The sequence below is a fragment of the Fusarium mangiferae genome (assembly GCF_900044065.1).
Source record: "Fusarium mangiferae strain MRC7560 genome assembly, contig: FMAN_scaffold008, whole genome shotgun sequence".
Lineage (NCBI taxonomy): Eukaryota > Fungi > Ascomycota > Sordariomycetes > Hypocreales > Nectriaceae > Fusarium > Fusarium mangiferae.
Window position 1 is genome coordinate 314,338 of NW_024573928.1, and position 21,662 is coordinate 335,999.

The 21,662-nt window shown below is 47.4% G+C and overlaps 11 protein-coding genes across 11 annotated transcripts; 7 read left to right on the forward strand and 4 right to left on the reverse strand.

Moving 5' to 3' along the window:
• Positions 1-1,021: 1,021 nt before the first annotated feature.
• Positions 1,022-3,070, reverse strand: FMAN_11033 (uncharacterized protein; the record flags this gene model as incomplete). Its single annotated transcript, XM_041833793.1, has 3 exons — positions 1,022-1,145; positions 1,248-2,128; positions 2,168-3,070. The coding sequence occupies 3 exons, from the start codon at positions 3,068-3,070 to the stop codon at positions 1,022-1,024; spliced, it is 1,908 nt and encodes a 635-aa protein (XP_041684121.1).
• A 548-nt stretch (positions 3,071-3,618) lies between these two features.
• Positions 3,619-4,979, reverse strand: FMAN_11034 (uncharacterized protein; the record flags this gene model as incomplete). Its single annotated transcript, XM_041833794.1, has 3 exons — positions 3,619-4,000; positions 4,108-4,438; positions 4,490-4,979. 3 exons carry the CDS (start codon positions 4,977-4,979, stop codon positions 3,619-3,621), a joined length of 1,203 nt encoding a protein of 400 aa, XP_041684122.1.
• A 392-nt stretch (positions 4,980-5,371) lies between these two features.
• FMAN_11035 (uncharacterized protein) lies at positions 5,372-6,569 on the forward strand (the record flags this gene model as incomplete). The annotated part of the gene is made up of 4 exons (XM_041833795.1): positions 5,372-5,543; positions 5,607-5,761; positions 5,838-5,978; positions 6,030-6,569. 4 exons carry the CDS (start codon positions 5,372-5,374, stop codon positions 6,567-6,569), a joined length of 1,008 nt encoding a protein of 335 aa, XP_041684123.1.
• Positions 6,570-7,094: 525 nt separating this feature from the next.
• On the forward strand, positions 7,095-8,066 carry FMAN_11036 (uncharacterized protein; the record flags this gene model as incomplete). Its single annotated transcript, XM_041833796.1, has 3 exons — positions 7,095-7,225; positions 7,286-7,958; positions 8,007-8,066. 3 exons carry the CDS (start codon positions 7,095-7,097, stop codon positions 8,064-8,066), a joined length of 864 nt encoding a protein of 287 aa, XP_041684124.1.
• A 308-nt stretch (positions 8,067-8,374) lies between these two features.
• FMAN_11037 (uncharacterized protein) lies at positions 8,375-9,535 on the forward strand (the record flags this gene model as incomplete). The annotated part of the gene is made up of 3 exons (XM_041833798.1): positions 8,375-9,031; positions 9,079-9,433; positions 9,492-9,535. 3 exons carry the CDS (start codon positions 8,375-8,377, stop codon positions 9,533-9,535), a joined length of 1,056 nt encoding a protein of 351 aa, XP_041684125.1.
• A 649-nt stretch (positions 9,536-10,184) lies between these two features.
• On the forward strand, positions 10,185-11,894 carry FMAN_11038 (uncharacterized protein; the record flags this gene model as incomplete). The annotated part of the gene is made up of 1 exon (XM_041833799.1): positions 10,185-11,894. The coding sequence occupies one exon, from the start codon at positions 10,185-10,187 to the stop codon at positions 11,892-11,894; it is 1,710 nt and encodes a 569-aa protein (XP_041684126.1).
• A 988-nt stretch (positions 11,895-12,882) lies between these two features.
• On the forward strand, positions 12,883-13,272 carry FMAN_11039 (uncharacterized protein; the record flags this gene model as incomplete). Its single annotated transcript, XM_041833800.1, has 3 exons — positions 12,883-13,045; positions 13,092-13,177; positions 13,225-13,272. 3 exons carry the CDS (start codon positions 12,883-12,885, stop codon positions 13,270-13,272), a joined length of 297 nt encoding a protein of 98 aa, XP_041684127.1.
• Positions 13,273-13,511: 239 nt separating this feature from the next.
• On the reverse strand, positions 13,512-14,222 carry FMAN_11040 (uncharacterized protein; the record flags this gene model as incomplete). Its single annotated transcript, XM_041833801.1, has 1 exon — positions 13,512-14,222. The coding sequence occupies one exon, from the start codon at positions 14,220-14,222 to the stop codon at positions 13,512-13,514; it is 711 nt and encodes a 236-aa protein (XP_041684128.1).
• Positions 14,223-14,525: 303 nt separating this feature from the next.
• Positions 14,526-16,614, reverse strand: FMAN_11041 (uncharacterized protein; the record flags this gene model as incomplete). Its single annotated transcript, XM_041833802.1, has 4 exons — positions 14,526-14,994; positions 15,043-15,698; positions 15,757-16,139; positions 16,188-16,614. The coding sequence occupies 4 exons, from the start codon at positions 16,612-16,614 to the stop codon at positions 14,526-14,528; spliced, it is 1,935 nt and encodes a 644-aa protein (XP_041684129.1).
• Positions 16,615-17,454: 840 nt separating this feature from the next.
• FMAN_11042 (uncharacterized protein) lies at positions 17,455-19,168 on the forward strand (the record flags this gene model as incomplete). The annotated part of the gene is made up of 5 exons (XM_041833803.1): positions 17,455-17,551; positions 17,600-17,719; positions 17,765-18,319; positions 18,369-18,704; positions 18,750-19,168. 5 exons carry the CDS (start codon positions 17,455-17,457, stop codon positions 19,166-19,168), a joined length of 1,527 nt encoding a protein of 508 aa, XP_041684130.1.
• A 955-nt stretch (positions 19,169-20,123) lies between these two features.
• FMAN_11043 (uncharacterized protein) lies at positions 20,124-21,500 on the forward strand (the record flags this gene model as incomplete). Its single annotated transcript, XM_041833804.1, has 3 exons — positions 20,124-20,274; positions 20,323-20,698; positions 20,750-21,500. 3 exons carry the CDS (start codon positions 20,124-20,126, stop codon positions 21,498-21,500), a joined length of 1,278 nt encoding a protein of 425 aa, XP_041684131.1.
• Between the last annotated feature and the right edge of the window lie 162 nt (positions 21,501-21,662).

Sequence of the window (21,662 nt, forward strand, 5' to 3'; positions counted from 1 at the left end):
CAAAACATAATCTCCCTTCTCAAAGTGTCCAGCCTGCGGATGATCACCCTTTCCCTTCAAGATGTAGATCTCAGCGTTCTTAACATGCCGATGGCGAGGGAGAACACCTCCAGGCTCAGCTCTGATCATGACTGTATAAGCACCGGTCTCAGGTGTGAGTTTGATGAGTTTGATCCAGATCTTTGGGGCGAGAGGGAGCCACTTTAAATCGTCGCAGTGAACTGTGTCGCCCATGTTGGAGGATTGTGTTGATGGATCTGGCGAAGGTATTGCGTAAGTGGGTTGCGTAGAAAGGGATATAAGATAGAACTAAGGACTGAGAAAGAAATTGCTAGGCTCTGATTCTGTTTCCTTAGTGGTAGTTCCTGGTATCTGAGACGGGGTTGTTGTAGTTATACAGCCATGGTATATATAAGCAGTCATTAAGATGGATAACGCCACATAGAAACGAACCCATAACTGTCAAGTCTTTTTTTATTCATTCTCTTTCGCGCGCGGCAAGAAGAGATTTCCATTTTCGGATGTGATTTCGTATGATGTCCGAAGTCCGGAAAGTTTGTGAATTGGGGTCCACCAGGCCTGTGGACCTGTTTCTGACTGTGGGCTTAGAGAAAACACTTGCACCAGTATTTAGGAGATGTGCCTTCTGTTTAGTGAACAGTGCTATATAGATTCTAGTATTAATGTTCTCTAGCTTGAACTAAATAACTATTAAATAAGCCTTTAAATATCTTACTCCTTTATATAAGTAGAGGCAGCTATATGCCTCTAGTTTAGAGTATTAAAGGATAGTAGAAAGGGCGGGATTGGCATCTAACTTCACTGAAGCAGAGGCCTTTATTTAAGTCTCTACAGGATCATGCCATAGGGACCTCAAGATTTAAAGCATAGAAATTTCAATTGCATAAAGATCATTATCATGATCTACAAACAACAATGCTCCCTTAACTTCTTCAAGCCCAGTATCAGACTTATACAGAATGACTAACTAAATTGAATAGATCTACTCTCTGAAGAACAATCATGGATCTCTCTGCTCGTGTACTAAAATACCATGACTCTTTGAAGACGGTAAAATCGACTCGACGATTTCAATGGGAGCCGCCGATGTTCCAGCGGCAGAAAGTTTCTTCTTTCTCAAAAGCCTAGCAGATAAGAACGGTTAGCAAATGAGAGCCATAAGAATAGATATTGGCCGCTGTAACCTGAAGATTACTCTTGGAATAACGGCAACGTATTTCACTTACCAAATTACAGCAATCACTCCCAGCAGAAAGGGCACTCCAAGGCCGACGCTGACACCAATAATGACACTTTTGGAAACTCCGCCTGACATTTCATTCGATGTGCCGTCTGAAGCATCATCTTTGCCATTTTCTTTAGCTGAAGGTGTCGTGGTTGGTGGAACATAAGAAGACGGAGCTCCAGACATTGCTACCAATTTCTTTGCGCCTTTTCCGAATGGAATCAAGCTCGTTATAGTATGGCTAACCGACTCGGGAAAATCGGCATCGCTGTCGGTTGGAATAACAGTAACATGTGTCCGCGTAGTGGTGTACTTCGACGTTGCCTGCAGTGACATCGGACAATTGACTAATCCTTCTGATTGACAGGCTACAACAACGAATGTAGCTTTGGTGGAGATTGTTGTCTTTTCCATCTCAACTTCATCATCGTTCATATCTCTCGCCTCCAGTGCCGGGGACGTCGTGGCGGATAACGAAGCATCGCTGCTTCGTTGACTGGCACAAGCATGTCCCAGCGTAGTGTAGAAGACAGGAATCTCAGTTTCAGGCACTGGCCCCCATGTTATATCATCAATAGCAACTGAAGCCCCAGCAGCAGCGCCGACAGCTATTTGATAGACTTCCTCAATGCGAAGGCTGCAGTCGTCGTCTTCATCTGTAGAAAGAGTGACGTTGGTGATTAACTCGGCAATGTTGGCAAATACTCCCACTTCGACACCTCCGCCAACGTTAAAGATTGTCTTCCCGGCGACAGACACTTCAGGTGAAGCTATTTCGAAACCTGATTTAACACCAACACGTAGAACAGCCTTGAACACGACACCGGCACTCTCGAGAGTGACTGGCAGAAATTCGAAGTCGCCACCATTTCTATTGAGCTTCTGTTAGTTCATGTTAAGACATCGTCACAGAAACAAGACTTGCATTGTCAGACTTGAAATATTCTTGGAGAAGATGGCAATGTCAAACAAAACACCATCATCCAGCCTAAGATGGAACCCACTACTGATGTTGATCTCTCCTTCTACTGACAGGATGAGATCAATAGCGAATATCACACCAATTTCCAGATTATCTCGAACGGCGAAGCCTGCAGGTGTAGTAGACGTGTACAAATTCAGAGTATAGGTTGCACCAGCGGAGAGGACCGTGTCGATCAACATGTATACTTCCAGGCCATCGAATTGGAACTGAAGTCGGAACTCCGGGATCTCGGGTATGTCAACATTCAAGTTGTAGTCCAATGGCGGTAGGTCGAAATCGTCCAAGTCAAATCCGTCCTCCAGATTATCGGCCACCGTATCGATGTAATTCTCTATGTAATCGGCCGTTTGGTCTGCAAGACTGTCGATCTCGCGTCTGACTTGGCTGGTAAAATTGCTAAAAGCGCGGCTGACATTGAATTCGCGGTCATAGATGAACTCTGTGGTAGCGGTTCCTTTGATATAGCATGTCGCGCAAGCGATTTCGATGCTGGCGGAGACTGAAGTGTTGCCTTGCTTGGAACCCAGCTCTTGCTCACTGCACATATCAACATAGTCAGGACTTGATGCTAATGGTTCAATGGGCTGGTGGGAATTAACGTACCCCGTGTACGCGAAAAGAACAGCATTGACCCAACTTGTGTCTAGAGACGTGCTGTTTTTCTGCTTCGAGTCTTTTGGCTGTCGGCCAGGGCGGGTGGGGTTTCTCGGAGCGAGACTCAGTGTGTTGTACACAAAGTCATCAGGCGTGTTACCAGCACGAATAACGGAGGCACCCCCGAAGACTAGAAATGGCCTGGCCGCTAGAAAAAGGCCGAGTAGTAAAGCATTAAATAACATCTTGTTGAAGCACCGATTGACATATGAGCAAAATCGCCAAGACAGAAGAAGGAAAGAAATTGCGAAAGAAATCTGGGGGGCAGTGCCCTCTTCGTAATTTCAGTTGCCGATTTGCACTTATCTGTATTGGTTTCAAGTTCTGCATGTTGGTTCTCAAATATGCATGTTGGCTCTGGATTTGGAGAAAAGCCCAGGTTATGGCAGGGGACTTACACCCTGACCCACCCAGCTGAAAGATATTTCCTCCCTTTTAAGGCATAGCCGATATTTCAATGTTACAGCAATGTCGGATTAATGCAACTTGGTCTGGTGGTTGACAACCCGTGGTAGAAAGTACTGCGTATGGAGTGATACAGGAAGAGGTCTGTGAGGCCCTTTAAATCGAGGATGAGGCAGTGCATGCAGAACTGAAACGGTTAAGTTTGGTCTGGCCATCATTTCCGACCAACTACTCCTAAAAGAAGAAGCTTAATACCTAATACCAGACTTCAATTCAAACCCCTCTATAGAATACCTCTTTGCCGAGATAAATGATAAGTTTGGGCGCATTAGTAGTTGTTGCCTCTTTCTTTCACAGCCTTGAGCTTTTTCATGATTCCACCGTAGGTCCAATTTATCTTCTCAAACATATAAACCTCCTCCGCAGTCCTTTTGTTCTTGGCCTTTCTGGTATTGTTCTGGATTTGGCTTGCGCGTGGTCTGCGGACGGAATCAAAGTCTTTCAACAGCTCAGTAACATGCTCGCTAGTAACATCATTCTGAAGAAACAGTCTGAAGCCCTCTGCGTCTTCAACGGCCTGTGTTCCGCCCTGTCCTTGGTGAGGCGTCATGGCATGGGCCGCATCGCCAATCAGAACTGTCCGACCGCGAATGTAAGTTGGTAACGGGTCCTGGTCTCGAAGCTGCCAGAGTTTAATATTCTTTGCGATTCTATTGTTCAAGTCAGTTAGTCCTTTAAAGTACAAAATCAGATGACATAGAGCAGATCATACCGGAAATAATCGTGCACTCAAGAGGGAAAGTCTGAGAATAGTGACATAAGCTCTTCCTTATCCCCAGAGGCCGTCCAAGATTCTGTTGTCTTCTCCTTGAGGCTGCTATCTGGAACTATGCACACAAAGTTGAGAAGTTCAAAGTTCCGGCAGGGATACATGACAACAGATCGCATGGTGCTGTCGAAAGAGTACACCATAGACAAGCATGTAGGCTGATCGGCTTGTAAAATCTGTGGCAATCGCTTTAGAGCAGCTTTGATATCATCAACCTCTAACGTGAAACGAAAGGCTGATAAGCCAGATGGCCTCGCTGTCTGGAACGCAGCATCACCAACCACATATGGCCTCACCATGGACTTAATGCCATCCGCAGCTGTCGCGTGTCAGTCGATTAACTCAATTAGGCCATGTCTGAATAACCTACCAATTAAGATATCTGCTTTGACCTGTTCACCAGATGCAAGAGTGATTCGGCCCTCATCTGGATCGATGTCGATGACCTTCTGATCCCAAAGCACCTCAGCCGGTCTCCCTGGTATTCCAGAAATGCCAGTATCTTCAGTCGCCAACCGCAGAAACTCGCCTCTGAGATCCGCCCGATGTTGGAAAAGCCAGTCAGCGCCGTATTTCTCCACATAACTATTTTTCTCATCCAATTGCAGATGGCCGTCCTTGGTGAAGACCTTGGTAGCCCCAACAGGAAGCGATCCAGCTCTTGAACGGTCGAAACCAAGGGTGTCGAGGATCCGAACACCATTTGGACCGATATTAATAGCGGCACCGACTTCAATTGGCGTAGATGACCGCTCGTATACTTTAACGTTATGTTTTTCGCGTAGTACTCGTGCGGCTAGAAGTCCGGCGAGTCCCGCACCAATGATAACCACGTCAAGGGGGTTATCCTGTTTAGCCATGATCAAGGTTTGTCTTAACGTCAGGGGATCTGAAATAATTGGATTCGTTACTTTTGTTTAATATTCGGAAATGCTACCATACTCTCATAATATGCCCATTTTCAAATCATGGCTTACCAAGTTCCGCCTTCTTTGAGCCGGAGTTCTGCCTCCACATGCCGACGCCGAGATCCCCGGCCCGTACTCTCCACTTCCCTATACCTCTAGGGTCACTAGTCTCTACGGAGTACGCATTACCAATTTAGCAGCCCCAGTGTTGATCACCAGACGGACTTGAAGTACATGCAAGATGGCCCTTTCGATAAAGACTGGAAAGCCCAGTCTCGATATTCAAAGACATCCCTCGTATTAATTTTGGACCAAATTTCCACCCTTCTATCACATTATTCATCATGGCTAAGCGGCTTGTTCTAGGGGCTCCATTTGGACGCTTGCAGCTGGAGGCCTATGACCCGGCTCCTCCTGGACCTACTCAGATCCAAGTCAAAGTATTGGCAACATCTCTGAACCACTTGGACTGGAAGAGGATCAAGAAGAATTTATTCATTCCCTCCTTCCCTCATGGTGTGTTTAGCCCTGTCTGAGATTCCTGCCAATGTCGTTTAATGGGTCTCTGACTGTGTCTAGTCCTCGGCATGGATATAGTTGGGCTTGTTGTTGACCCCGGAGAGTCCCAGAGGATCCAAGAGGGTGACCTCATTGTGAGCTTTGGAGCAGTCGGGTACAGCGACGGATGTTCCTATCAAACTCATGCAGTGGTTCAGGAGGACTCTTGCTGTAAAGTAAGTCATCATAGACTTGTCATGAACGGAGAGGCCCGTAGGGTGCTGAAGACAGCAGTGCTGATCCTGCTTCCAGATAAAATCTGAGATACCGGTGCTTGGGCTATCTACCCTTCCATTCAGCCTCTGTACGGCTGCTTGCGGCCTTTACCTTGCCTTGGGTTTGGCGAAAGTTACTGACAGACGCAACGTTGCTTCCACTCACGTCCTTATCTGGGTAAGCATTTGTAGTTGTGTATCACCGGCTGAAAAAACTAATTATTCCCAGGGTGCCAACGGAGGGGTAGGCAAGCTTGCCGTTCAGCTTGCAAAGATCTCTGGCTATAGTGTGGTTGCAATTACATCAAGCAATGAAACTACAGCCCAGGCACAAGCCAGAGGTGCCGACTATACTTTCGCGAGGTCGGATCCAGACCTCATCACCAAGATCAAATCCGTCGCACCCGATCTACGTCTCGCGTTTGATACTGTTGTCACAGAGGAAACTATTTCACAGATTGTGGACTGCTGCCAGAAGCCAGCAACAGTAGCTACTGCAATTAAGTATACGGGCGCAGCTATTGATGGCGTACAACTAAATTCAGTGTACAGTGGTGAGATTATGGGGAAGACAATGGCAGGCCAGGCCTCTGCGGCTGGTGTTGAGCTTAATCATTGGCTTTGGGGGGGACTCGATAAATGGCTGGGAAATGGCCAGATCACACCTTTAGAATTTGAAGTTCTCGATGGGCTTCAAGAAGTTCAAGAAGGGCTGGATAAGCTAGAAAGTGGAACTGTACATAAGAAGTTGGTGACCTATGTCACCTAAGAGGCTAAGTTAGTTTGATTTTGTGTTTACTATCTTCTCTCGGCTGGATTAAGCTCTCAGCCACAGGTCTCATCTTCCGTACAATCATTTAACTCTATCCCCTTATTAGATATGCTGCAGCTATGCAGCTGGTCTGTATCACTTACTGTCTCTTCACGTAAGGCCCGTAATACCGTGCATTCATTGGCCAACAGTTATCGGCTCCACGTTCTGATTGTCGTAGCTAAACTTGGGAACTCGTTCACGACAGCTTTACCCCTGTTTCACTCGGGTATATGTTCGTCGGCTCCACCTTGTAGATCTCGTGTCAGTCTCAATTTACATCCGCCTCATCCGAAGCCAGCTAAAGCCTTGCCTGTGAATAATCACATAAAACTAGATCGTGAAATCTCCTCTTAGACTCATTCTGTAACTCAGCGATATTGGTTACATTTATAGCAAAGCTTGGTAACCGCCCACCAGCATACCGACTCATCAATCTCACCTGATTTACAGCAAAAGATCACTGCTCAGTCTCACATCATGATGCCCCATATTAAACAGATTGCTACTGGCAGGCGTAAGCCTAATATGACCAGAAAAGAGTTCTTTGATCATCGATTCCGTATCCATGGAAGTATCTCTGACGCTATAGAGGATAAGGACCAGAAACCTTAGTACGCCGACTGCCCACTGCAATCCCTTGAGTTACACAACGTTGCTAAGCTTATGCATAGTAAGTACATACAGACCCAGGTCTTTGACTCGGCCTTTGGATCACGTCCTGGCGGTCCCTTGAACGCCAATCACAATTGGGTTGGAAGAGACGATACCACAGAACTCTTCTTTCGAGACTGGGACCATGTCCAGAAATGCTTCTCTAGCGACTATGTGAAAACAACTATCGCACCAGATGGACCTTTCTTTGCAGATTTCGAAACCAGTGTTGTTCTCATGGCATATGAGAAGACCATTCCACTGCAAACCCAGGCTGCTAAAAAGCGAGCTGAGCTGGTATCCGACGCTATTAAACCCGGCGACTCTACTGTTGCCATGTACTTCATTTCCACGCCAGATGACAGGCAGGACGGGGAGAGCCTGGAGCAGACGGTGACCCCTCGCTTAGTTGACGCAATCAACTCTTGCTGCCAGGATCAAGTCTGGGGGCTAATTTGCAACGTCGGTGCTGTTTCTGACCAGTTCGACTTGAACTCGTATTTTGGCGGCGCAAACATGCCCCAATACGCACTTGTCTACAAACTCTTTCTTGCCGGCCCTGAATCGGTTCCGCTGGTAAGGAAGGCCCAGGCACAGTTTGAGAAGGATGCTCAGTCCAGTGTGGATTTGAATAAATCCTTCATTTTATTCTCACAAGAGGCCCTTGTTATGAACGTCACAGAGGGCGTCAGGGTAAGCTGTGTGTTATGTTGCTAGGGAACTTTACTAACCTACTTGTAGTTCAACCGCAATCGTCAGTCGGTCTTTAAAGACTTGCCTGGCTCATCTCATCTTGATTAAGCAGAAAATAGTTCCAATTACAATCAGGTATTGGTTTTCTATACTTAGCGTAAAATTATCACTTGCCCTTATGCCTGCGTACATTGGGTGATTGTCAGCGGCGCGTGATGATTGGTCTAATCGGAGAGCTTTCAGCGCGACGGAACTTCAGCGTCTCGTCTCATTGGAGGGCTCGTGGTGGCTTGCGGCTGAAGATCGAATGGCCCTCATTTTCAACTCTTGTTACGCGGGGTTCATTCTCACAATTTTCTCAGATAATCATCAAGTCAAGCAGAATATCCATAGCCACTTGCATGTTGCTATTTAGAATGGCGCTGCTTATTAACGATGCGCCCGTGTCCCTGTCCCAGCCAGCACCCGCCGGACCCATCCCGACTACAGCCTGGCATGCTTACTTCTCATACGGCATAGGGCATCTCGACTACAATGGTCTTTTAGAACAGCGAACTCCATGCATCCGATCACTTCGGCATCAGTGGAATGTTAAGAGCCAGTCCTTTCTACAGCCTCCCGCAGCCCAGGGAGTGCCGCAATTGAGCTCCAACTATGAGATCAACGAAACCGCGACATTTCCATACCCGAAGGCTTATCGAGAGGTTATGTTTCCACTGAACCCAATACCAAGACGTGATGAAGAGCATGGGGCTGCAGATGGGGAGAACTCACCCACACAGCAAGATGGACAACAGGTGCAAGCGGAGAGAATTGAATGGAAGACGACCTTTTCAACACCTGTTTTCGGTGTCACACGCACCTCAGCTATTGAGTTCGAGTCACGCATACAACCAACTTACGTTGTGTTGGGATTGTTTCTCCGCGGCTATCCTAATCCAAAGGAAAGAGTTGTCTTTGTAGATAAACCGGAACAGCTCTTTTCCAAGCTTCGCTGGGCGACGTTCCGACTACGTGGAATGAGAGGGACTCTTTTGTCGCTGAAACATTTGAAAGGGTTTAGACTTTACAAGGTTAGTCCTCATTACTTAGTAGGTTTCAGCTCATGCTAATTAATCAGTGTGATGCAGATACAGGAGCGCATACACGCGTCAACCTCGATGACAATGGAATCGGCGACTTGCAGCTGTTCATGAGTACCTACAGAAAATGGCATGTTCCCCGACATATTTCCTTAGCCTGGTCGGACTGGATACATTGCACCCTGAACAATAAGAGACTTGATATACTCGAAGGTGAATATGGTCTTGAACTGGTTCTGGACTGGTCCGTTACACGTATCTCAATAGTGGTACTCGTCCCCGTCTTGCTAAGTTTGGCCATCGGTATCTGGCTGAACGCAAAGGCGTGGACGGATGTGGCAACGATACAGACTGCTTGGGGAACAGCTTCATATATCGTGACAGCTGGCGCTCGTAAGTATTGTCTAATTAAAACTTAATCTTTTCCGTGGATAAAACTAATATTCTGAAGTGCTCGCAGCGATGTTGGGATTTTTGGACATTGCGGATAAATAGCCGAGAGCCTGGTTTTTTCTATCACATGTCGCTTCTAAGAGCAACCACTTTGTTCCCAGCTCATGCAGCCACTTTCACAACTGCAGGTTGAAAATCAGGCTCCAGAGCTTTCGCCACTTACGACAACTGGTCATGAGGGACTCGGCATCTTCCCCTGACTATCGGGGTTCTTCATCAATAAGATAATTAAGCTCTCAAATTATACATACTTTGCATGTACCATAATGTCCGAAACCTCATTCTATAAACTTATGGAGTTTGATGAGCGCCATTCATTTCGAGAGCTTGATTTTCTTCACGGCAAACCTGAGGGTTGGTTCGAGGGCAGGTTGTATCGTGTTGCACTATGATTGGTGACGATACCACCCATCTGTAAAGGATCACTTCGAAGGGTTGCAGAAGCAATAATGATCTGACCAGACTCAACACTCTAGTATTATTGGTCGGATCAACGCTTTGGGTAGTGTTTTGAGCGATATTTACTCCGGAAACAAATTACCAGCATTATGAGCCGCATTTCATCTCGATATTTCGCTTCCGTTCATTCCTTCTGCTCCTAGTTTCAATTTCTCAACTTAGACTTCCTTTAGCCTCTTAATTTCTACAGACACCGGTCAGCCACTGAGGTTTGTAGCACAAATCTTGTTAAATGGATGCCTTCCCTCATTTGCCTTCCCGCCATAAGGTCAGGCCAAGCGATGATGCATCCGCTTACGAGCCCTTCAATACCAGCCATGAACACCGCGGACTCGGCAAACCCATCAGCAGACGACTTTGCGACATCTCAGAGATCGCAGCACTGGTATTGAGCTTTTGTTGTAGTATCGCTGGTCTGGTCTGTTGCTTTCATCCAGCCACTGCAGCGAGCCTGGAACAAAAGTATCAGCTCATCGTCGTTGGCTTGGTGCTTTCGCTCATGGACCTCTGCACCGCCAAATTGTCAACGATTGTCTTCTTGCAACTCGAGACACGATGGGCGAGTCTGTTACAGAACTACGATTCCATTATTAAGAGGAGTATCTTGGGAAGTCTTCTGAACGGGCGACGGGGGAGTCAAAGGTGGACACTGCTTCTCTCTGCTTATCTAGCGTTCCCATTGCTTCTTAGCGTTGGCTACAAGAGCTTCGTTGGTGGAAAGGTAACAACTGAAGTACATGCCAGCGGCGGCCAATATGGTCTCACTGGCCCTGTTGGGTTCGCCAACTTTGCCTCCGGCGCTTCTCTCATGGTCAACGCTACGATACCTTTCATGTTTAACAACGTGACCAAATTACCCCCTCAACCACAAACCTTTGGTTTTAACATGCTCCTACTCAATGATGACGCCATCAGAGTTGCCATGTTGGACGGACCAAGTCCATCTTACGTCAAGACCATTAGGGCTGAGCTCCGGGGCCAACAGTCATATATCGTGTCTGCTGACATTTTTGGCTTGGCTTGGCATCTCAACTACCAAGTTGACAAACAGCGCAATAACGATTCGTGGTGGAACAACCTTTTTGACTCAAGCGATGACGATGCGCCACAGAATATATCTCTTTACAAAGAGAAAAAGTGGCTGTCGACCCTGTGGCCCCAAGGTCAAGTCGAACAGTTCTTCGTTCTTCTCACACCGCATGAGAAAGACAGGCATATTAAACCCTCAAAAGAAAGGTTTCAGAAGGAAGCGCTCGAGTTCACAAGTCAGCGACTTAAATGTCATGGGAAATGGAAGATTACTGCCAATTCAGTCAACCTTGTCGAGGGTAGCTGCGGTGAAAGTTTTGTGGAAGCATTCCCAGACGGCTGTAGACATCTTCATTTGAATGATGCCAGATACTTGCTCAGCGACTTTGTCAGTGACCTGCTTACGGCAAATCTGGATGAAGCAGCTCAGATAAGGTTCACGGCTGTGGTGTCATCTCTTCTTTGGTCACGACTGGCCGCCTTCTGTGGTATTGGCTCCCCAGTTAACGATTTGGAACCTCGAGATCGTGAACGATTTGAGTACCATCGGCCTGATAAAGCTTGGAAGACTGTCACGGTACTCAAGAGGTCTCCTTTCCTTGCTATCGTTCTGCTCGCTCAGCCTACTGTCGGCTTGGTACTTCTTATCGTACGCATCGTATTTTGTTCGTCGCCTGTATCTGGGGGCTTTGGCCTCATCAGTATTTTGGCGGGTCACAGACCTAATGAGGGCGATACTCTGAGGGGTGCAGGGTTGTCTGGAGACGTCAAGGAATGCATTGAGTTGGTTTTCGACGAGCATGGTGACTTGTGCGATGACGGGGGTGAGAGGCTGAGGTTTCGGCTGAGGGAAGCAAGGAACTCCATGCATCATCACCGAAGTGAGCTTAAGCCTGGAGTCAAGTACCATTGACGAAATAGGAAGGATCACAGCAGGGATGCCAGAAACACATTGTCTTGCGATGTGTCTGCTTCTTCAATGGCATTTCCTTGATTCCTCTTTCAATCCATAAAGATGCTCAGGCAATAGCCACGATGTCTATCAGATCATCATGATGGTTGATGTCATTATCTGATTCGGGAGATTTAATCCGCTACCTAAGTCAAGCCACCTATATAATCGGATCGGATATAAGTTTCGGATATCTCATCTCAATCAAGTTTATGCTCATTTACCAGGGTCGGAAGCCGGATCAAGTCCTCGGTGCGAAGGTCCACTTTCTGCAGGAACAGTATGAGAAACAATCTGCACATTCATGATTTGCCACGTCGTTACGCCAGCCCCAACAAACTCCAAGCTGAAGAAGCTGATAGGAGCAGGATTCGGACGATCAATAACGGTCGTGGAACTTTGCCGTACACCAATGAGGCCTCACAGGAACCAGCCTGACCAATTACTTTCTCCCAACAGGTCATGACATCGGCCCAGCAACCAACTTGTTTCCAAATTCGCCTCAAATTAGCCTTCTAAAATTAACGGTGTGATGCTTTCGGCAGTCGGGTATTCCTTTGAGTGTTTCCTCCGAGGGTCCAGCGAATCAGCGGTGCCAATTCATCGAGCGATCGTCGCGACACGTTTATGCGTTAGATCCCTGCAGAGCTGTAAACCGCCCGGCCGTTGTAACGCTACAACAGGTTTCAACTCAATATATAGATGATATAGGTCAGGGATCTCGCCATCGGAAACGTCAACGGCTTTAAACGTGGTATTCATTGGAGATTTGATGTGAGATAATGACGTTGAGGTTATTTAGTTTTAATGACGATGATCTTAATGATTTATGAGATCTATAATTTGGATTTTGTATAAATATGGGGATTGTTAACAGATCAATTTGAATCTGCATCCACATTCCCAAGCTTCATATCATTCTATCATCTACTCAGTCACTCAATTCATCATGCACTTCTCACTCGCTATCGTTGCCCTCCTGGCTACTGCCGTCTCTGCTCTCCCCACTGAGGAGAAGCGCCAGGCTTACATCCCTTGCTCTGGTCTCTACGGCACTTCTCAATGCTGTGCTACTGATGTCCTCGGAGTTGCCGACCTCGACTGTGGAAACCGTAAGTTCAAAAATGTCCATTACAAGTCTGAGTCTGACATAAATAGCTCCCGAGGCTCCTACCGACGCCACTGACTTCAGTGCTGTTTGCTCTGCCATTGGCCAGCGAGCTCGATGCTGTGTTCTGCCTATCGTAAGTCTGACCCATCCATTCACTTGACTTATTACTGACCATCACAGCTTGACCAGGGCATCCTCTGCAACACCCCTACTGGTGTCCAGGACTAAGGGATAATGGATCCACGCTTTCTAATTCTACTACGCGAACACGAGATAGATGGATTATGATATGACTAGTGTTGAGGAGTGACTGGGTCGTTTCCTTTTCCAATATGTTTATATATATTTATTGTACCAACCCTGACTCAAACTATCACCCATTTGGTGACTCTTGACCTCCGAGCCTTCCTACAGAGACTGTAATGATGCCTCATGGCTGATCCCTTTCCACCGTTGGGAGCAATGAGCTATATCTTTGACTTATACTCTCTGTTCTCCACTTGAACAATCTCCAAATCAACCTCAGTATCCCCTCCAGGCCAAGTCTTGACAAGTCCTTCTTCTGCCTCCCCAAACACAGGATCTCTCTTCGGCTTGGGAACCTTCCATGACTTGCCATAGTCCCCTCCGCTCTTCACGAAATCCCATTCACCGCCGTTATAAGCCCCCATCATAGTATATCCATCCAGTTCAATCTCAGACAACGCTTTCTTCGGGTCGTCAGCCTCAATGCCATGCCCAACACCTGGCGACAGCAGCTTGAACTCGGCAGCCGGCTTCGTGTTGTGAGTCTTGTGCGCTACACCAGCTGGAATGACAAACACATCTCCCGCTTCAGCCTCCAACAAAATTCCGCCTTTTTCCCAGGCTGATCCGTATGTATTCTCTTGGAGATCCTCTGACGTATCACCGACACCAAAGCGGATTGTTGCAGTGCCTGAGAGAACAGCCATGCATTCGTGAGCCTCAGAATGAAAATGCGACAGTTGCGTGTTTGGGTATCGGAATATCCATTGGACGTCCCAGCCATTCTTGGTAAACGTATCCCATACCTCGGCGGGGTCGCACTTGTAGCTATTCGGACGTTTGGCTAAGACATTCTTGTAGTGTAAAAGCGGTCTTGGTGAGTTCGGAATCAGATCCGTTGGCAGTAGATGGTATTGCTTGACTTGAGCCATGATGATTGAAGAGATAACTGAGTTTACCATGAACAGGGCTACCCCGCGATCTTATCCTTGATATAGCTGCCATAAGGTTTGATCGGTAGTCTATCCGAGTCGGATGTGGATGCCGACCGAGATATCTCCGGACGGGATTCCCGGGATGAATCACAAGATCACTGAGATAAGAATTAGTAGTCAAAGCGGGACCAATGGGCTGTAAGTATCAAAAACAATCTATTGCGGAAATAATCTATATGAAACCTTCAAATTCGCAAAAGCAAAACATAATCAGACCTGCCGACCCAAACAATAACCGCACTAGTCAAAGTGAATTCGCCACAGTTCACGATCAACGCCCGCAGTAAAATCGCTCCTAGTATGCATCATCAAGATGTTGTCGCTAACCAGAATATCGCCCTTATCCCAGGCATAGTACAGCGCAACTCGGCGATCATAAAGAACCGAGTCAATTGTTTCGCAGACAGCAGCACTCTCAGTAGCCTCGAGTCCGTCAATCGTAACGTCAGAAGCGTCGAATCGCGTCTTTGACTGGGGCCAAGGCTCGTGGTATCGAAGGCATGGCTTTCCGGTCGTAGGGTGGTCGATGGCTAGAGGTAGACCTCTCAGGACGGTGTTGTCGAATGCTGACGTCGATACACTCCAGGTGAGCTTGGAGATGTCCTTCTTGAGCCACGATGGGAGATACTTGAAGAACAGGGTTGAAGAAGAGAAAAGAGTGAAGCCGGTATCTCTTGGTGAAGAGGTTGCGCCCTGGAATAGTTGGAACCTAACATACGGTCAGTCGCTTATCCTCATCGTCATAAATGGCACTTACTGGGGAGGAGTTGAAACTGTCTTCTCATTTCCATTCTCATCGGTCTGCTTGACGACTTTGAACAAACCATCATAATGGAACGGCATAGGCTCTGCCGAGAGCACATTGTTCAGGCCTCGAGCGTCCTGGCCTCGATCCTTCACTTCAAGTAGCAGGCCAAACTTCCAGGGTAGCGGGGTTCCAAAACGGTGGCTGAAATCAATAAAGCGGTCGCGATTGGGCTTCTTGACAAACCCCTTGAGAACAACAGGTGAGTTGATTTCTGACAAGGCGCGAACTTTCTTGGTGTCAATATCGTCGAGTGTCAGGGAGCCAGCTCCATTGGCAGGACGAATGATCAGACCAGCGGGATACATAGGGTCGACCACGATACCGCCCTTGTCCTCGGCCCATGATAGCAGTGGTGACTTCTCTCGGTAATGCGAAGGCCTTCCGTTGTCGTAGACAAGTTCGAGACTTGCGTCGTTGTCGAACTCAGATCGCATGCCGGTTCTGATGGTACCGTCCAGTCTGTAAGCCACGCTGCAATGCCAGGGCGTGGTGTACAGTTGCTCCGTTGGCAATAGGCTGATAGAAAGCTTGACAGCGCCGGTTGAGGGGTGAATTGATAAGCGAACATGATCGGGGTACTTTTGTCGAACAGCATTTGCGAAGGCCTGCAACGTCAGTACTGAGTACACAATTTACCTTGAATCAGGACGGTTTGCCACTTACGTCTCCACGAGCCATCATCTGCTTCGCGATATACTCAATGCCTCTCTTATACTTTGACTTACTGCGGTTCTGATCAACCGGATAAACTGTTTCCAAGTCTGTCTGAAGAAACTTGATATATCCTCGATAAGTCATGCACTGATCATCTGATTGGCGGACGTCATCCCAACTCCATCCGGGCTTGCTAAAGGTGTTGAGAAGTGCACGTCGAAAGTTTGATGCGTTGGCAACATAGGTCATCTCCTCCAGGTCCTTCGGTAGATCGATCTCAACAAGATCGCGAAGACGCGCGAAGGAGATGTTGTGGAATTCTTTCTCTGCTGCCACGGAGCGAAGAGTCTCGCCGTAGGCCCAGACATCTCTATCTGGAACGCCAAGTAGGTCTGCAATTGTTAGCTAAAGTCCTTGAAAAACAACCAAGTCGAACCTACCGTTATATACTAATCCATCGGAAATGATGGTTAGTCTGGCGCCGGGCGCATATACATCGCCAATAGCGCTGCAGAGTCCGTTCAGGTGAGCAAGAGCAATCTCTTCACCCTTATCAGGAAGCTTTCCCAGCGTCTTCGATGTTGAGTTTGGCGACTTGAAAGGGAAAGCCGGTAGGCACATAGGGACTGGCTTGCCGGCCTTGACGTGTGTGTAGATGAGAGCGATGAATTTGAGAGTTGACTCATCGGAATGTGAGTAAATGTTATCGTCCTGTTTCATGCGATATCTCCCGATGATATCGAGAATTTTGCTTGATGTCTCAAGAGCCGCCCGATCGACAGCGGTAGTCAATGGTTCAGCAGAGACATTCTGAGAGGTAGTCCCAAAAGGGAAAGGGATCACGGGACGAAGACTGGATACAGCCATTGTAGAATGGAAGAGTAGTGATCGCTGATGAGTGTTTGTTTGTATGAAATGAGAGTGACTGTTGAACTAGATGAGATGAATGATATGTCAGGGAGATAAGAGGATATAAATCTTGCAGTCTACTATCTCCTATCAACATGTGAACTACAAGTTACATACTCCAGCTCATCCATAGTCCCATTTTCGGTTTACTAAGACAATTTGCGAAAAACACCGAGTCGTCTCATCAGTGGGCCACCGTACAACCACCCAATTGCGTGGCAAAACAATTACCCTCGTCACACATCGCCTAATCCGAGGAACAGGCATGACACAAAATGGCTTCATCAGGAAGCTCATAAAATTATCCAACCCTCCCCTGTCAGCTTGCACGGATGTGAAATCCTAGAGTAGAAGGTATCAATCTGGAAGCCAAGCCACACCTTTCGTCATTGTAGTCCCTTATGGAAGAGAGGCTAGTCGGGCTGGGGCTAAAAACTTGGATTTTCGCATGGGGGGAAACGGTCCGTGGTGATGATCGGCATCCCGCGCGGCTATCCCGTTCGGCTATATCCCACCCGGCCAAGTTTAGAGTTCCCCGTCGTTGAGTGCTTCTTCGGGCCTTTGAGATGGTGTAACAAACTAGGATATGGTTATTCAGATGAGACATTTCAATTTTTTGTATCCTTGAATTGATGAGGTGGTTTGACGATGCCGAGATAGGTAGGTCGATGGAGAGCTTGGGTAAAAGTTGAGTTGGTGATTTATCTGGGCCTTTCCCGCCAATTACATAGAACTGTAATACTAAGAACTCCAAAAGTTAAACATTCAACCCAAAGTCATTGACAGATATTCAAAATCATGGAGCAAGTTGATGTTACTATTGTTGGTGGTGGTCCTACTGGACTTTTTGTTGCCCTTCTTCTTCAACCGTTGGGCATCTCCGTCCGAGTCCTGGGTAAGCTGAACTTGACTCTCGTTTGATACGATTTTAACAGTTGCATAGATGAGAAGCCTTGCAGTTTAGAGCTTGGACGCGCTGATGCACTCAATGCTCGAACTCAGCAGTACTTTGAGGTTGCTGGCATCCTCGATGAGCTTTTGCCTGATGGTCTCAAATGCAACAGTAAGCAGACCTAAAAACAGCAAAGACATAGTCTGACAGCAGCAGCGAGCTCTACCTTCAAAGCGGGCGATTTCAAGTCCCGTCAGAACGCTTGGTGGGTTGGTATCGAACATGCCTTCCACAAGAACTTTCTCATGATCGGGCAACCTGTCGTTGAACAGGTGATGCGCGCTCGTCTGGGTGACGCAGTTAGCTACAACGAGCATGTTATCAGCATCACTGAAGATGAAGACGCTGTCACCGTCATGACTAGTTCGGGGCGAAAGGTTCGCAGCAAATACGCTGTTGGCGCTGACGGTGCAAGATCCTTCGTCAGAAACACACTGGGTATAAGTTTTACCGGAACTAAACCTGAGATGACCTGGGCTGTTCTTGATACCTTTTTGGATACTGATTTCCCTGTTTGTCCTGAGATTATCACATTTGAGCTTGAGGGAGAGTCTCGAGTTGCGTGGATTCCAAGAGAGCGAGGAATGTCTCGCTTTTATGTTCTTCTAAAGGGCGAGATTACGCAGCAGCTAGCTGAAGAGTCTATCAAAGAACATCTCGCTCCTTATCGAGTAGAGTTTACAAAGACTGAATGGTTCAGCACATTCCATGGTATGTCTCGCAACGAAGAGCTACAGTTCCGCTACTAACAATACCCCAGTGAAGGAACGACTCGCTGGAACGTTCATCTCCAAGGAAGGCCACGGAAGAATCATCTTGGCCGGAGACGCTGCTCACGTTCATTCCGTCAACGGCGGACAAGGCTTAAACACGGGTGTATCCGATGCCTTCGCCCTAGCCTGGCGTCTATCAGCTCTCGCACGATCTTCCAACCTTACCACGCAAGCAAGAGACGACATTCTACGCAGCTACGACATCGAGCGGAGATCCACAGCCGCTCAAGTCATCGGAGTAGCTGCAGCACTAGTCAGGGACACCATCCACACAGCCAAGAAATACGTCTCCACAATCGAACGAAATGCCGGCTTCATCACAGGTACGTCCACCATCACAGTTGCATATCACCAACTAACGCAGCAAGGCATGGGTGTCAACTACAGCGAGTTCGCCACTCCGCTCATCCAGGGTACGGAACTAGGTATCTGGAAACCTGGATATCGCTGTCCCGATGTGGTAATGACTGGATCTTCCGGTAAAACCTCGCGACTCTACGAAAATGTCTCTTATGGGGACTTCATCGTCCTGGCTATCGGAAGACGACTTGCGGCGATTTCCGCCTCGGCTCCCGTTTATACTATCCTGCCCAATGGGTCGACTGATGGGGTCGTCGAATGTCACCAAAACAGGGATGGCGACAAGGACTTCACTGCTGATTGGTGCAAGAACGAGGACTCGGCTATTGTGATTGTTCGGCCGGATATGTATGTCGGATATGTTGGCACTTTCAAGGACGAGGCTTGGAAAGAATACTTGGATTGTTACTTTGTCAAGTCTCGATAGGATGTAGGGTAGATCTTGGGTGTAAATTATGTGTTTTCATTGTTCAATATACTAGACTTTGCACAACACTACGCTCAATTCTGTTTATAATTCGTGACTTTGATGAAATTCTCCTCTTTATTGACTCTACTGTCTATACCCCGATTCTGACTTGAACAACAATTTGACCTTTATCCTACTTGTTCTCTTCCAGACTTAGCCTCTTACCCGATTGATCAAATTTTCAACCCCCAATGTACCTTTGTTAAAGCCCCCAACATCCTCACCACCAAAATCACTATCTCCGTACAGGATCTACAGTTCTGTCCTATCTACAAGGCTTATCGTAAGGAATTACCACTCTTGGTCATGCATGCATCATGCCATGCCGGCACTAAGCCCACATGAACTCAATCTTGCCTGCTTCGCCGCATCACCGCCTTAGTCGCGGTATTCCCCGGTTTGCTTAATCGAGACCAGGATTTTTTTTTTTTTTTTTAAAAAAAAAATCATTTACCACCTTCCTAGCTAGGCAGTCCTCGGATGTTTCACCAAGTTGGAAGAATGACATGCGAAAATCATGCAAAGGTTCCATGGAGAGTGGCCAAGAAATTCGTGGTCAAAACGCGGTTTTGGTAAGTGGGATAAATATCGTTCTTCATGTGATTATTACAAATACTCGGTTTATGGAGATAGTACGCGTTCAGGAGTGGCACAGACAATTTGCATTGCGCCTTGATCTGCTGATGTTGGGTTTTATCTTTTTTATCCAGATCCACTGTGGGGAGAAGTGCCGAGGTCTATCACCACATTAGGAAAGCGGAAAAATTCCTAGAATGGGCTATCCTAGCAAAAGCGTTGTCAGAGAAATAGAGATTGATAAGCATGACGGTTGTATCTCGGCCTATCTTCCCTTCAATTAGGTATGTTGTTCAGCTTGTAAGTCGAGGACCTTCATCAATGCTTCCTACCAGCAATGGATACTGCCAAAGACACAGCCGATGATAACCCTCTCGCCGAAAGCAGTTTTTCGGTCGATGATGCATCGCCAAAGCCAATCCCAAATGGCGGGTTGCTCGCGTGGCTGCAAGTCGCGGGCTCGTTTTGCCTCTACTTTTGTACTTGGGGTAGGTGATATCACCAATACACACCAGGCGGATACTGACAAATTGCAGGGCTGATCGCAAGCTTTGGAAGCTTTCAAACCATCTATGAGCGTGATCAACTGTCAAATCACACACCGTTTCAGATTTCAGTCATCGGCTCTCTGCAGACATTTTTAATGGTATTCTCAGGCTCCATAGTTGGCCCGATCTATGATTCCGGTTACTTTCGACACCTTCTGGCTGTCGGATCTACCTTCATCGTCATCGGAACTGTACTTCAAAGCCTGAGTCAGAAGTACTGGCAGTATCTTCTCACTCAAGGTCTCATGATTGGCATTGGCGCCGGCTGCCTATCGATCCTGAGTGTTGCTATTACTTCACTTTGGTTCACTACAAAGCTGCCCTTGGTCAATGGACTTGCAGCTTGCGGAAGTGGACTTGGAGGGTAAGTCCAGAACAGTCATCCTAGTTGGTCTCTCTTTTGACGCGATGCCAGTGTTCTTCTCCCGATTATGATACGTGAGCTCAATGAGCAGACAGGCTTGCCCTGGGCGACGCGAGCTATGGCCTTGCTCCTGTTGGTCCTACTCCTGTTTTCCAACCTCGTGCTTCGACCAGGGCCGAACCCCAGCGGACCAGCTCAGCGAAGGCAACTTTTGGACAAGACAGCTTTTACAGACTGGCCGTATGTTCTGTTCGTGGCTGGGTGTTTCTCTGTCTTCTTAGGCATGTACACGCCGTTCGTTTACGTCCAAAGCTACGCTCTAGACAACAAAATCGCGTCGACCGACCTTGCAGGGAATCTGCCTGCAATTCTGAACAGCAGTTCGATCTTTGGCCGCATCCTACCAGCTTTTCTCGCACAAACTCTTGGACCTATGAACACTATCATCAGTGCGGCAGTCTTACTTGCCACGACAAGTCTGTGTCTCATCTCAGCAACTACAACTCCACGATTGCTTGTTACCGTCATCAGCCAGGGCTTTTTCACGGGTTCCTTCTTCGCGCTGCAGCCGACCATTTTTGTCAGGCTGACTAGTGATCCTCGAAGAATCGGAACCAGATTTGGTATGGCGTTCTCGGTCATGTCCGTTGCGCTGTTATTCGGTCCGCCTGTAGGAGGGGCCTTGCGAAGGAGCATGGGCTATACAGCAGCTTGGGTTTGGGCTGGGTTGACTGTTTTCGTCGGAGGCATGTTAATTCTGTGCAGTAGATTACTGAAGGATAAGAAGTCTTTGATAGTCTGATCTGTGGACTGGAAGCCTATTCATAGACTTTGTACGGACAAGCCGCCCGAGGCAAGGTGAATGAAATAAAAGACCATTGCGAATACAATTTATCGGGCAAGTTATAATCTTTACAACCCTATGCATGCCACTGAGTTATGAATGCATAGTCTTGATAATCTT